At 41.1% G+C, this 15,938-nt stretch overlaps 1 protein-coding gene across 2 annotated transcripts in view; it reads left to right on the top strand.

The window, feature by feature from the left end:
- Window positions 1-2,506: 2,506 nt before the first annotated feature.
- The window catches only part of LOC308094177 (E3 ubiquitin-protein ligase RNF31), a 25,705-nt gene continuing 12,273 nt past the window's right edge, over window positions 2,507-15,938 (top strand). For both annotated transcript variants that reach the window (XR_013933926.1, XM_080440667.1), the window contains exons 1-9: window positions 2,507-2,638; window positions 3,371-3,461; window positions 4,890-4,955; window positions 5,470-5,636; window positions 6,814-6,977; window positions 10,011-10,111; window positions 10,936-11,061; window positions 13,039-13,113; window positions 14,092-14,171. Coding sequence is in view for 1 of the 2 variants with exons in the window: in XM_080440667.1 (XP_080296793.1) it covers window positions 2,591-2,638; window positions 3,371-3,461; window positions 4,890-4,955; window positions 5,470-5,636; window positions 6,814-6,977; window positions 10,011-10,111; window positions 10,936-11,061; window positions 13,039-13,113; window positions 14,092-14,171 (918 nt within the window). In the remaining variant the exon portion in view is untranslated. The remainder of the gene's footprint in view (window positions 2,639-3,370; window positions 3,462-4,889; window positions 4,956-5,469; window positions 5,637-6,813; window positions 6,978-10,010; window positions 10,112-10,935; window positions 11,062-13,038; window positions 13,114-14,091; window positions 14,172-15,938) is intronic.

The raw sequence follows: 15,938 nt of genomic DNA, 5'->3' as shown, positions 1-15,938 counted from the left end.
GTAACCACACAAATCTGGTGGGGGTCCCTGGCCATTATTTTCAGATGGGGGTCTGCAGACAAATACATATTAATTTTGGGCCGTCCTTGACATGAAAATGTTTGAGAATCACTGCTCTAAAACAACATTAGGAGACAATCCCAAATAAGTAACTACACTTTAGAATCAAGGCCAAAAAAATGCAACTACCAACTATAAATGTACAAGCAACTTTACAGAAAAACAACCCCACAGTCGCTTATAATAAGCGGACATGGCAACGCTGGTCCGCTAGTGGAAGAGTTTTATTTTTCACAATAGAAGTCGGTGTGGTTGAGCTCGTTTTGTACCACAGCGCCACCCGGTGGAGATGTTGCCAAAACGTAGTTCATTATTCCTAGTAATTAGTTGTAGGAGTAGTAATAGTAATATTTAGATGATGATAATATCAATGATAATAACAATCATAATAATAATAATAATAATAATAATAATAATAATAATAATAATAATAATAATAATAATAATAATAATAAGGGTAATAATAATAATAATAAGTGAGCTTGTAGATCGAAATGACGTTGTACAAAATAGGGCTTGGTTAATGGATAATTATCACATGTCACTAAAGTTGTCAAATAATCGTAGAGGAGCAAAAAGTATACTTGCCTCTGTCTGTATCAAAAACGTATCCTACGTACTCAAGTAAAAGGCAGGTTTTGGTCATTTCAAATAAATTCTAATTAATACAATCAAACAAAACAATTACATCACCAAACCTGCCTACCGATGATGTCACTGGTAGGCAGGTTGCTTTGAACCGTCCACAGCCCTCAGAAAAGAGTCAGAAATTGTGGCATCTTATAATGAGCATTAGTGAGGACCAATTATATGAAGATATGTTCAGTGGTGTAAAGTAACTAAGTATATGTAATCAAGTACTGTACTTAAGATTTAAAGGAATTTTTACTTTACAGGAGTGTTTCCAATTGTCGATACTTTTGCTTCTACTCCACTACATCTCAGAGGCAAATATTAAACTTTTACTGCACTGCGATTATTAGAAAACTTTAGTTACTAGTTATTTTGTAAAATGTTGATTACCACACTTTTACGTGTAACCGAGTATTTCTACATTGCAAGTAAACAATGAGAGTACTTTTCCCACCACTGGATATGTTGAAAATGGATGAAGTGGTCCTACAGTGGCCTACAGTTATTGACTTTCAGCTGTAGTATTAATGTTGTCCACATGAGGGCGACACAGACCGTTGAATAAAAACAGATGAACGGAGTCTCAGGTCTTTGAATCCATGGATTTAGATGAATGTTGTGTTTTTGTCCCATTCTATTTGTTTTGTTTGTCGTTCATAGGACTTTATAGGACAAATAAACAAACAGTGCCAATCACTGTTTACTGTACATATATTTATTTCTGATTACAATTCGTTTAATATGAAGTTTTTTTTGCATAGCATTGTATATTGTCTGTCATTAAATGTTCCGATGAATTGAATGCACAGGACCCCAATGGAAACAAGCCATAGTGCTTTCTTGGGGGTTTCTTGTGCTATTGCTACTTTACTACTTTTACTTAAGTAAAAAATATATATAAAATATATAAAAGAGTACTTCTTCCACCAGCAGTGGTGGAAAAAGTACTCAGATATTTTACTTAAGTAAAAGTATCAATACTGCAATATAGAAATACTCTACGTTACAAGTAAAAGTCCGGAATTCAAAATTGACTTGAGTACAATTACAAAAGTATTGGTATCAAAATGTACCAAAAGTACCAAAAGTAAAAGTACTAAAATGTTTGAAAATAGCAGATCTACAAGCTCACAACGTGTTGCGATGCGATGTGAGCTTGTAGATCTGCTATTTTCAAATAGTCTAGGTATAAAATAGGGCTAAAGTGGTTAATGTGTATTTTATAATATAATAATTGATAATTGCAAAGTAACTAGTAACTAACGTTTTCAAATAATTGTAGTGGAGTTAAAGGACAATATTTGCCTCTGAGATGTAGTGGAGTAGAAGTAAAAAATTGGAAATACTCCAGTAAAGTTTAAAAAAAATACCTCAAAATTGTACTCAAGACAAGTACAGTACTTATACATGTACTTAGTTATTTACTTTACACCAGCTGGTTATTCGTAGCTCTGGTTTATGCATAGAGTTATAATAATATATCTAGAGGGCGGACGGCCCCGTCCACAACTATTCATTTCAATGAAAGTTCCTCACTCGCACATGAAAGCACCCGATAGAACCTCTACTTCCTGGATTGGCTCCAATATCGGAGCCAATAGAGCAGGCGCACTAGTGTTTCAGACGATACAAGCATGCGCAGTAGCGTCCCAAATGTGGAATTCCTGCCATACCAGACTTGGCCACTAGGTTTCAGGATTCAATCATTCTCCGCTGTTCTGGGGGCTTGAAACATTTATTTTGAAAGCAATGTGACCCGGATGTTGTTCACACACCTATGCTGCTAGTTAGCCTCTCGGCTAACGGAGTGTGTAAAAACTTTAACCATGTCAATTAACATGGCAAACACCTGTTTACACTTGAAGTCACGGCATTTCAAGGATTAAAAAGTTCAAAAATGACGTCACAGATTGCTCCTGAACGAGAACACACCACACTGTGTGAGGTGAGGAAAAAAATAGAATAAATAAATACATGATATCAAATATTCAAATACGTGATAATATTTACATATTATGCATCATTATGATTTGACTGTAAATAAAGTGCTGATGCATAACAGCTGTGCTGGTAGGCGGTGCTACTAGTGAAGGCAGCTGGACAAAATACTTAACTACTACTCCATTACTTTATAATGGATTACTTTATGACTTTTATAATGAATAAGCACTAAGCAGTGGTGGAAGAAGTTCTCACATTTCTTTGCTTCAGTAAAAGTATCAATACTGCAATGCAGAAATACTGTTACAAGTAAAAGTCCAGAATTCAAAATTTACTTGAGTAAAAGTGCAAAAGTATGGTATCAAAATGTACCTAAAGTGCCAAAGGTAGAAGTACTCATTATGCAGAATGTCCCATTTCAAGTTTTCAAATGTTCACAATGTGTTGCATCGCAACTCATTGTGAGCTTGTAGATCTGCTATTTTCAAATGGCTGAAATATATACTGTATATATGGCAAGTGGTTAATGTGTTTTCTAATAACAGTAAAAAAAAACACTTTGGACATGGCTGTCTCAAGCATTCCGTTTAATTTCAAGCCTGTCCTGTTTGTCCCTAAACTTTGAGTTTGTATTTATTCACAACAGTTTGCATCTTATCCTCCTCTCCTCTCCTCTCCTCTCCTCTCCTAACCTCTCCTCTCTCTCTCTCTCTCTCTCTCTCTCTCTCTCTCTCAGTGTGGTTACAGTTTTCCAGATGAGACTCTATCAGACATCAACCGTGTCCGCTCCATCTACAGGGACCTGCGTATGTACACCCAATTTTACTGTAAGTTTGTCAGTTACATTTCAAATTTTAAATATAACAAACAATGAATGCCAATAAAAGTGCATCAAATAAACCAGGGGTCTTCAACGTCTATCAGGCCAAGGAGGACCCCTAAGCTGAGAGAGAGATGAAGCAGGGACCCCCACTACATATTGGATTCATGTCAAATTTGTATTTTCAGACAATTAACGAGCCAATCTACAAGCCGATATTAATAGCTGATCTACAAGCTCACAACGTGTCGTAGATCGGCTATTTACAGATTCCCCCCAGAATACGGATGCGAGGGTTCAAGTGGTTAATGTAAAAATAACACAAACTAGAAAAAGTGCTCCTCGGAGCACATGTCTCCGCCAGATCAGGTATGTTATTGTGGCCTCCTGGTGGTGCTATAATAGGCCAATGTGAAAAGGGTGCCATTTCTTCTTCGACCTTTTACGGCAATCGGACACTGCATGCAGGATTTGAGGCATTTTGTTCCAAAAATGTGTTTTGCTAAATTAGACCTGCTGGTGGCGCTATAGCATTTCCTCCTCGGCCTAGTGGGAATGTGTGTGCAAAATGCCACGGAAATTGCACGCTGCATTCATGATTTGAGGCATTTTGTTCAAAACGGACCTGTCCTGCAAACTTTGGAAGCCAATGTTAGCCAATTAGGATGAAATATGAAAAATCAGACAGATCTGTGTTGATCACATGACTATAGAGATACTCTGTACCGATTGGCGTGATTTTTGGACAGAATCTGTAGGAGTAATATAATTTTTTTTTTTGCACAAATCAGCCTCCTGGTGGCGTTCTAAAAGGCAGATGTGAAAAATGCAGGGCAGATGTTTTTCCTTGGCCTCTAGGGAGTGTGCGTGCAAAGTTTCACGCAGATCGGTGCAGTTATAGGTAAAAACGCAAAACGGACAGTTATAGCGCCACCATGAGGCTTATTTGAAAATGATCAAGTAGCATTTCTTCCTCGGCCTAGTAGGAATGTGCGTGCAAAATTTCACGGAAATTCCATGCTGCGTTCATGATTTGAGGCATTTTGTTCAAAACGAACCAATCCTGCAAACTTTGGAAGCCAATCTTGGGCAATCAGGATGGAATATGGGAAATCGGACAGATCTGTGTTGATCACATGACTATAGAGATAATATATATCTGTAGGAGTGATATAAAAATAAATGTTTTGCCGACCTCCTGGTGGCGCTATAACAGGCCAATCTGAAAAATTCGGACGGACGGACGGACGGCCAGGGTGCAAAACATACTCTCGCCATGCCTTTCGGCCTGGCGGAGACAATAAAGTCCCCATCACACAAAGATTTGGCGGCCAGCCTGCAGTATCTCTGAGGACCCCCTAGTTGAAGACCCCTGATCTAAACCATTGTGTGGTTTCAGTTTGATAAAGTAAAGTATTGTCTATTGTGGTTCCAGGTTTTCCTAACAAGGAGAAGAAGAAGCTGGTCTATTTGGCTGGAACGATTCCAGTCAGCTATGATGGTGAGAACCTTCAAAATAAGAGTTCTTACAGAACGAATGAATGTGCCATCAAACCTAAAATATAATTGGCATTATATGGGTAATATTAGAAGGCTATAATAATGTTATTATTGTTGTCTTATAATGTAAAAATGTTATTGGTGTTTTATAATATTATAATAATGTTACTAATATTACAGGAGGTGATTATAATATTCCAGTGTGTATATTATAGTATTATTTTAATAATGTTGTTATTTTAGGAGGTGATTATAATATTTCCAGTGGCTATACTATATCGTCTGTCCAAAACTGTTACTTTTAAGGATTCAAATAAAAAAATTGCAACATTTCGAGCTTGTAGATCTGCTACTTTTGATACTTTTGTGTGTCTTACTAAATAAAGTACATAAAAAACCCCCGCTGTAGTATGATAAAAGTTGGGCATTCATTTACCAAAAAAACACAACATTTTGTAATATGGAGATAAGAGGTTTCTGCCCGACAGCGACAATGTTATTTTGTAATGTTTCAGGAGGTGACTATAATATTCCAGTCTGCATGTGGATCCACGAGACTCATCCTGTGAATCGGCCCAGGTGTTACGTCTGTCCCTCGGTAACCATGGTGATCAACCCCAGCTGTCCCTGTGTGGACAGCAGTGGACACGTCAAGCTGCCAGGCCTGTCCAACTGGACCGGAGTGAGTCTGCGAGTGTGTGTGTGTGTGTGTGTGTGTGTGTGTGTGTGTGTGTGTGTGTGTGTGTGTGTGTGTGTGTGTGTGTGTGTGTGTGTGTGTGTGTGTGTGTGTGTGTGTGTGTGTGTGTGTGTGTGTGTGTGTGTGTGTGTGTGTGTGTGTGTGTGTGTGTGTGTGTGTGTCTGTTTCAATGCTAATTCACAATACACTCTATGCACAGCAGCCATATTGGAAAGAAATTTGGCCTCTTCCTTACTTCCTTCGCAGGTGTTACCAGTTATACTAATTACTGTAAGGGTCTCATCTGTTCCATTTCGTGTAGCACAGTGGTTATCAAACATTTGAATTTCAAGGACCCCATCACTCTGAGAGTGTACAAAGAGCATTTGTACACTCTCAGAGTTACACACTCGTAAGGGTCCATTTGGAACCCCCTCAAGGAACCATGAGGGTCCCCGGACCACACTTTGAGACCCACTGGTGTTGCAGTTTCCAGTGAGCCAACATGCACAAAATCAGCACTCCATTTTCCTATTTTACCAATAGGAAATCATATGATAAGGCCTTTTCTCCATTATATACATGATCATATTGTGTACAGCAGTGTTTCTAAAACGTTTTCATGTCAAGGACCCCTAAATTAATTTGTATTTGGCATCAGACCCCCCATCTAAAAATACGTTGTGCCACAGGGAGCATGGGTTGTTTTTCAAGAGTTTTAGAAAATAGTTGTGAGCTTGTAAACCGTCTATTTTCAAATAGCCAATATATATACTGTAGGGTTAAAGTGGTTAAACTGATTATGATATCAACTAATGTTGCTGGTGCCCCCTGGAACCCTCTCAAGGACGCCACTTTGAGAACTACTGGTAGACAGAGTGTGTTACAGATGCCAGAACAGCTCTCTGTATAAGGTACATTCTAATGCCAGCCTTACATCAAAGCTCACAACACGTGTTGTGTGCTTGTAGATCAGCTATTCTCGCTGAATGTTGGATTCTAGGATTCAAGTGGTTTAGTGTGTGTGTGTGTGTGTGTGTGTGTGTGTGTGTGTGTGTGTGTGTGTGTGTGTGTGTGTGTGTGTGTGTGTGTGTGTGTGTGTGTGTGTGTGTGTGTGTGTGTGTGTGTGTGTGTGTGTGTGTGTGTGTGTGTGTGTGTGTGTGTGTGTGTGTGTGTGTGTCAGGGTGCGTCCAGTCTCACTCTGCTGCTCACCGAAATGAGGCTGGCGTTCCAGAAAGACACGCCTCTTTACGCCACGCCCCTCACCTCGCACCAAACCCCGCCTTCTCCTGGCCACCGAGTGCGTGCAGAACAGTCCGACCAGCAAGGCGTTCCCACTGAGGCCAGGTGAGCGGAAACGTTAGTCACTTAAAAATATCATGCTGTATTCTAATGTAAACATTACATTTACTGTATATATTCTACTGTAAACTAGGGCATTAACTTGGTTGATTGATTTATGGGATTAAAGTATTATTATTATTATTTTATTCAGATTTATTTTTAGCCCTTTTTTTCTCCCCAATTTAGTCGTTATGCCAATTAATTCCTCCCCACAAACATTTCTGTGTTGTCACTGCTGTTGTATCCTACTGGCTCACCTGCCAGTGAGGATCCCCCACCGGGAGGACGTAGAGCCTTCGTCCTACTCATCCCGCCCCAACACTCCCTGCTGATAGGTGCCGCCCCACCCCCCCCCCCAGCCCGTAGGAGTACGTGACAAATATCACCGTCCTCGCCCGGCTTCCCTCCCCCTAACACGGGCAAATTGTGTTTGTATAGACGCTCGACAAAGCCGAATGCACCACGGTGGATTCGAACCCCCAGTCTCCGTGGTGGCAGGCAGGAACTTTAGCCCTTTACACCTGATGCATTAAAATGTTCAATCTATTTGAATCAACTTCTCATGTCAGGCGTGGCTCTCTAGATCTCAGGCATATTAAAAATACATCCACGCAAGCTGAAGGCCAAAGCTGACTATTTTAACGAGCATTTCTACCTAACCCACTAATCCTCATCAAAAGATGGCACCATTTCTGTCTACTCACTCTGTGTTAGAGCCCTGGCCTGCACAGGCCCAAAACTCTGGCCCCAACCCGGACAAGGGTTTGCAAGTTTTTTAGCCCGAGCCCGACACCAAATTAATTTCATCTCTCCGACGTGCACTTTCTCTGACGCGCACAGCGTGCAACTGATGCGTGTTCACTCACACTGTCTGATACTGTACATGCAAACACAGACAGAACACACACGTCACATACAGTACGTTACTAAGAGATGTGAACTTGTTGTAGTTTTATTAAACAATAACATAACCTAGTTCAAGTTCCACCAACAAATGACTCACACATTTAATAGGCTACCAAGTCCCGTCCGTCTGTCCATTACAGAGAGTCATGTTAGTGTGATGTGATGTTAGTGTGATTGATTGATTGATTGATGTACTTTATTTAGTAAGACATGAGAACATCAGTACATGGAAGTACAAATTCACAATACAAGGTCTACTAAACTGGGAGTCTCATTAAGCACTGAGCTTGTTTAAGATGAGATCCTCATGCACACAAATCATGATGACATATAAGAGACAGACAGATATACACACTACTATACAGAACGTCATACAATCAGCTTACAGGTTACTGGTATGAAGAGTGGAAAATATGTACAAGAGAAGGAAAAAAAAGGGGGTGGGGGGTGGGTAGGTTAAGACTTAGACAGGGGCCATTTTCGAATTGCAGCCTCCTGAAGGTGTATCTTTAGGGCAGTTTTGAATGTGATGTTACACTCTGTCAGTTTTTATGTGATGTTAGTGTGATTTTAGTGTGATGTCTATTCAATCAGAGACACAGAGTACAGGTCTGTGTCTCAGAGTGAGTACACTGAAATGGTGCCATCTTATGATGAGTATTAGTGAGGACCAATTATATGAAGTTACATTGAAAGTGAGTGAAGTGGTAAGTACAGTACTCAAGTAAATATACTTAGTTACCGTCCACCACTGCCCTACTAGCTCACTGCCCCCCCCCCCCCCCGTTGCAGGTGTTCTGGGAGCGTGAGGTTCAGTTTTGAGCTGCTTAGTTTGAACCCCAAAAAAACAGCAGGGTCCGACGGGTCGGATCCTTTCTTTTTTTAAACCCCCCCCCCATCATTTTGGCTCCCATTACAGATATTTTTAACCTGTCTCTTCGGACAGCTGGCATTCCACACGCTTGAAAATGTGTTGTTGTGCACCCAACTCTTTTTAAGGGAGGAGGTTTTACATTTGGATTCGATCGTGTGCAGTCTGTGCACTTTAACTGTGTTTTGTAAATGTAAATAGTTTTCATTGTTTTACCCTGATTGTTTTTTCTTTTAGCCCCCTTTGCCCTGTCCCTGAATCTAAACGTGTGATTAATCTGATTAAAATGTTTAAATATAAGCCCTGCTGTAAACATGAGACCTACAGTAAACATTAAATGTATACATCACTGTAAACTTTAAACCTATATAGGCTACTATATTCTACTGTAAACACTGATTATATATTATATATATATATATATATATATATATATATATTGTGCGTGCTGTGTCCAGCAAGGGGTATATTTCCTGAGTGCAGCGTATGTTTTGAATAGATTTCAATGGGAGTGTCAGATTGTTACGCTATGCTAGAAACACCAGCAGTATACAAGGCACTGAGCGTCTATTCTATTCTTTTTTGGAAGTGTTTTTAGTAGAGTGCCTTTCATTTTCAGCTTGGTGTAAACACAGCCTGAAGCCCAATTCATACTTTTCCGCACGGCGGTGGCACACGCCGAAAATAGCCAACCTACAACCTTGTGGGGTTGAAAGGTCACCTATTTTCTGTGTGCAACACCGTCATCCGACAAAGCAGTGTTGATTTTGTCGACTAACACTATGACGAAAAATGTTCGTCGACTACCTTTTATCACTGATGGAAACTAAATAAAAACTAAGTTACGATGACTAAAACTAAGACTAAATATGTTGACAATTTCGTCAACAAATAAATACTCCAGATCCAGTAGAACTAAAAGTCATTTTGTGTTTGGTTGCTCAGGTGTTGCATGCTGAAAATAGCCGATCTAATGCAACGCGTTGTGAGCTTGTAGATCGGCTATTTTCAGCATGCAACCAAGTGTAAAACCAGCCATTACGACGCCATCAAGGCACCGCCAAAATACATTTTAGTCGACTAAATCAATTGTAGATTCTTATGATATTTAGTCAACTAAAACTAGACTAAAACTAAAACATTTCAGATGTACTAAAATATGACAAACTAAATCAAAATTTGCTGTCAAAATCAACACTGCGACAAAGTATGAATAGGCTTTACAGTTTATAGACTGTAACCTTTGAATGACTCCTCAGTCCTCATCACCTGACTTCATCACCATCATCATCATCATTATTATCATCATCATCCTCCTCTCTGAAGACCAGGCGCTCGTCCCAGCCAAATGTGGAGAGAGGTGAGTTACTGACCAGTACAACCACAGTCTAATGCTGTTGCACTGGGAGCTGACCAGTACAACCACAGTCTAATGCTGTTGCACTGGGAGCTGACCAGTACAACCACAGTCTAATGCTGTTGCACTGGGAGCTGACCAGTACAACCACAGTCCTATGCTGTTATACTGGGAGCTGACCAGTACAACCACAGTCCTATGCTGTTGTACTGGGAGCTGACCAGTACAACCACAGTCTAATACTGTTGCACTGGGAGTTGACCAGTACAACCACGGTCTAATACTGTTGTACTGGGAGCTGACCAGTACAACCACAGTCTAATGCTGTTGCACTGGGAGCTGACCAGTACAACCACAGTCCTATGCTGTTATACTGGGAGCTGACCAGTACAACCACAGTCCTATGCTGTTGTACTGGGAGCTGACCAGTACAACCACGGTCTAATACTGTTGCACTGGGAGTTGACCAGTACAACCACAGTCTAATACTGTTGCACTGGGAGTTGACCAGTACAACCACGGTCTAATACTGTTGTACTGGGAGCTGACCAGTACAACCACAGTCTTTTTAAATTGTCTTAAAATTACTAATACTAAGGTGTTAAAAGCATTTGAAATTAGAATTTTTGAAAGTCGATGACAATGTAATTAGAATAATTAGAATCATGGCATTTATCTCGCCTGCAAAGTTGACAGGCTAGCTGCTTCTCATTAACTGATTAAAAACTTGGGAAGTAAACATTTAGGCAAATGTTAAACACTAAAGGTAAAAATGTCTTAAATTAATAAATACAAATGTAAGTAAACTCTACTGACCCCGCCGCCAGGTTCCAGCAGCCAATGGGAGCAGGGCAGAGTGAGGCGATCGTACGCAGAGGAGCTGCGAGGAATCGACTTCAGTTGTACTTCCTCCACCAACCCCTTCAGGCAGTTAGTGTCCACGAACTGCTCAGGTAAAACATGAATACATATTTATATGTACAACAATATAAATATATTATATCGTCGCTGTCGGGCAGGAACCAGCCAACCCCATTTTCAGCTTATTTTTTTTTCATAAATCAACGCTATTGAACACCCTTTACGTCTGTGTAAAAAATATATATATATATATTGAACCAATGAAAAGTATTAAAAGGCGCTTCTGACAAAACCTCCCAACTCCATTGGATACTCAAACTGTCGGTCAAGCCACCCAACTCCACCTCCTCGCCCCTGCGTAGCACACAGACTCAAAGACACAGAGCTACTGCTGCTGCGTAGGTAAGTATACAGAGATTGGCCTACTGGCAGTATCAGATTATATCCTCTTGGACGTATATATCTCATTCAACCAGCGTTTCCCAGGCTGCACCACGGGGAGGTTTCTGTATGTGCAGCCCTAACCACACGTATGTATCTTGGTGTTACACTGGATAGGACACTCTCCTTCAAGAAACACCTGGAGAACACCAAAGCCAAGGTCAACACCCGCAACAACATCCTGCACAAACTAGTGAACTCCAAGTGGGGTGCAGATCCACCAATAATCCGTGCAACTGCCATGGCCCTGTGTTTCTCCACAGCAGAGTATGCCTGCTCAAGCAGGAGCCGATCACGCCATCCCAAACTGGTCGACACAGCCTTGAACGACACCTGCAGCATCATCACGGGATGCGTCAAGACAACGCCTATCCCGTGCCTTTATGCGCTAGCCGGCATCTCTCCCCCGCACATCAGACGACTAGGTATCGCTCAAGATGAACGGAGAACACAGGAGACAGACATCAGACACCCCTTGCATGGCCACGTAGCACCCCCACGCAGGCTCCGATCCAGAGCCAGTTTTGTGCAGACAGTCGTGCCCCTCCAGACAACCAAACAAGCAGCAAGGACCAACATCTGGGAAGATGAATGGCAAAGTAACAACACACCAACGGAAAGCCTCGCTAGTGGCCACGACCTTGGCTGGACAACTTGGAAGTCACTAAATAGACTGCGTGTGGAACAGGGGAGGTGCAAAGCACTGATGAAAGCCTGGAATTACACAGCAGAAGACACGTGCAACTGTGGATCAGAGCAGACAATGTCCCACCTGCTGGAATGTGCCGACGCCCCCCGGTGCAGCCCAGAGGACCTGGCAGAACCTACTCCATCAGCTGTGGCCTGTGCCCGATACTGGCAGAACGACATCTAAGATTGCTATGGACTCGAAGAAGACTGCTGCTGCGGACAGTGCGGAGCGGAAGATAAACAAAGTTTAACGAGGCAGGGGTTTTCCCCCCATGTCTGTTAAAAAGTAATTAAGCAGTGTACCTTTTTATCAAACTAGCACTGACGCTAATGTTATGAAAACAATTCATTCTATTTCTAACATCTATGTAGTGTTTTCTGAGCAGAGCAATGTGACAAGAAATGAGTTCATATAGCATTTGTCTCGCTAGTTCTACTGAAACTGCAACTCCGTGAAACCCTCTTGGCAGAGGTTATTGTTGAAAATAGCCGATCTACAAGCTCACAATGTGTCGCATCTTAAAGTCCTGCTTATTATTGCAGGCCTATAAGCAGTGTCATGAAGCATCAGGGCATTAATTCACGCGTTGTGGTGCATTGTGAGCTTGGAGATCCATTGTCAGCTGTTCTTATCAATGATGGACAAAACTCCTAACTCCACTTGAGCTGTATTTGGTTAAAGTGGTGATAATATAATGACACAAGTTTCTGACAATATATAAAGTCACTATACCAACTTAGATGCGGCAGTCTTGCTTTGTTTTCTTCATTTTCTGAAAATTTGATATTTTGTTTTTTCATTTCCTGAACAATGGACATTTTGGAGTTAGCTGATTTCTGCCCAACAGCAGCGATCTGTAGGATATAGTAGAATATACGAAATAATATATCATTATTATGGCTTTATCTTGATGTAAAGAGGTTGGTGTTGTTCTTAGTGTCGTCAGCAGGTGGTGACACCCTGAGCAGTCTGTTCAGCAGTCTGCAGCTTGACACTGTCAACACAACACAGGGTGAGTACTAATAGCATAGCTACTACTATTTCTATTATTACTATTACTACTACTACACTGTGTAGGCTCTATGCACTGCAGCCATATTGGAAAGAAATTGGGCCTCTTCCTTACTTCCTTCTCTGGTCTTACCAATTATACAAATTAAGGCTCTGTTCCATTTAGTGTAATTGACCCATATTGGTCCATTTGGTTCAATGTGTACACTCTCACAGTAACACACCCATAAAGGGCCATTTGCAACCCCCTCAAGAAACCATGAGGGTCCCTGGACCACACTTTGAGACCCACTGGTGCAGCAGAGTGTTTCCAGTGAGCCAACATGCACAATATCAGCACCCTGACTCTGTTTGACCAGAATGGAACAGAGCTAGGGGTGTGCCGATATATCGTCCCGCGATATATCGCGATACGTTTTCGTGACGATATGTATCGTTTTGGAAAAAAAAAATATCGCTAGTTTTTTTACAATAATAATAATCAGGCATGCAAACAGCCCAGAGGTGAAAAGGGTTACAACATGTTGTTTTTTTTCGGGTCAGGTGTCACACTATTGCCCTATTTGGATTCAAAACGGCTAGTGGAAGCTGAAAAGCTACAAGTTTGCATGTCTGAATAATGCAAAAACAGAAATATTTGTTTGCATTTGCTTTTTTTCTCCCCCATACATTTTCATAATAAAAGTGTGTATCGTATCGAAATCGTATCGAAGTTGTGTGCCCAATATCGTATCGTATCGTTTCGTGAAATTAGTGTATCGGCACACCCCTAAACAGAGCCTTAATTAGTATAAATGGTAACACCTATGAAGGAAGTAAGGAAGAGGCCCAAATTCTTTCCGATACGGCTGCGGTGCATAGAGCCTATTGCACTGTTGTCCATCTAGGTGGATATTTAGACACAGTCGATCTGGACAGAGTAGATCTAGACACAGTAAATAGATCATGCTGCTGACCAGTCCTGTGGTGTTGATTTTAGATCCCGGGTGTCACCAATCAGAAGCCACTAAGAGCACAAAGCCCCACCCCCCACAGCCTATTGGACGGGACAGATGTCAGGTAATGGTGACAGGGATGTCGTCATGGTGACACGGTGTCACTTAAGCTCGGCCAAAGATGCTTAATTTAGGAAGATACGCCATCGCACTATAGGTGCAACATGGTTCACAAAATATGGTCTCCTAAGTGTCTCGTAATCAGATTTTTTTATTGTTATTTTATCATTAAAATCTTGGTGTTTTGCCAATTATTTGGCGGCCCACTTAAAATGGTAAATGGTGCATTTATATAGCACTTTTCTCCAAAGCACTTTACATAGATTGTGCATTACATTCACCCATTCACACACACATTCACACACCGATGGTGGAGGAAGCCATGCAAGGCACCAACCTGCTCATCGGGAGCAATTAGGGGTTTAGCGTCTTGCTCAAGGAGCCACTGCTGCCCCACTTGCAATATAATAATGATAATTGTCTCCTAATCAGATCTCACGAATGTCCTATGATTACTAGATCTTGTGAGAGTGCGTTATTGGGATAGAGAAAGGTTGATAACAAAATTAATAAATGCCACTTCAGTGTCAGAATGCTGGGAGGATTGTGTGGCTTTAGAAGAACGGGTCAAATATTTAGTTTGGTAACCATGGAGCTACAGTAAAGAATGGGTCAGAAGCTGTGTTCACGGTCACTTCTCCCATTGGACAAACCCTAACCCATTGGAATTAATAGACTCATAATAATATTAATATTAATAATGATAATATTAAATAATGGGTCAGAAGCTGTGTTCATTAGAATTAATAAATTGAGACCTACTTCTGGTCTCCTAACAAAGCGACCAACTACACAGTGGTAGGGCTGACCCAAATAACTCGAATATTCGAAGCTTCGTTCGATGGCACATGATTCGAACTTTTTTTTCAAAAATCGAGTAATTGGCCGTTTTTTAAATGTGGTTATTTTTTCTCCAAACATGTACAAATGCAAAATATAAGGTGCTTACCCGCTTGCCCCAAATGTTAACTAGGTGTCCGGAGTATTTGTGCAATGTATTAGTCCATATTTTTGAATAAAGAAGTGTTTTAATCCCGTCTGTGGACGAACGCCATTTTCCCCCCTCGTTTAATTCCTGTTTATGTAATTCCGGCTTTCACCGGACGCGCCCCGTCACTACCGCCCATTGGGAACTTCCGACAGAATCGGTCACAGACGAGATTTAAACACTTCTTAATTGAAAAGTATGGACTAATATATTGCACAAATACTCCGGACACCTAGTTAACATTTGAGGCAAGTGGGTAAGCACCTTATATTTTCCATTTGTACATGTTTGGAGAACTACGGGCTTTACTGGTGACATTCCAGGGCGAACTGGGGGGGTGGTCGCTAAGACTCTCGTAGATACGAAAATAAAAGTCACGACGACTCGATAAAATACATTTACTACGACGTTTGTGACTGACAAATAAATCCTCTCGAATCTCCAATTGACAAACATAGCAAGTGTTCCGCTGCTCATTTTAATGCAAAAGAACCTGAGCATACGTTTATTGTCAATTACTGCTGGTCCTTCCATGTCAACAAATAACTAGATCCTACCTATTACGTGGCGTAAATTAACCCACTTTCTATTTAAAACTCCAGTGTCTTTATTCCATTATTCCTGGGATTTCATCTTTTGGAAACGTTCCACCTTCCATAACTTCACAGTGGTAAATCTGTGCTACTTTAAGTCATACATTAATGAGAGGGGGAACGGAGCACAACATACTTAATTGCACACTGGTGTTGCATGCCGTAAATAGCAAACAACGACACCGACACA

Source organism: Gymnoscopelus braueri, assembly GCF_963280865.1.
Source record: "Gymnoscopelus braueri genome assembly, chromosome: 10".
NCBI classification, from domain to species: Eukaryota; Metazoa; Chordata; class Actinopteri; order Myctophiformes; family Myctophidae; genus Gymnoscopelus; species Gymnoscopelus braueri.
Note: the sequence above shows the minus strand (reverse complement) of the source record. Positions and strands in the feature narration are given on the sequence as shown.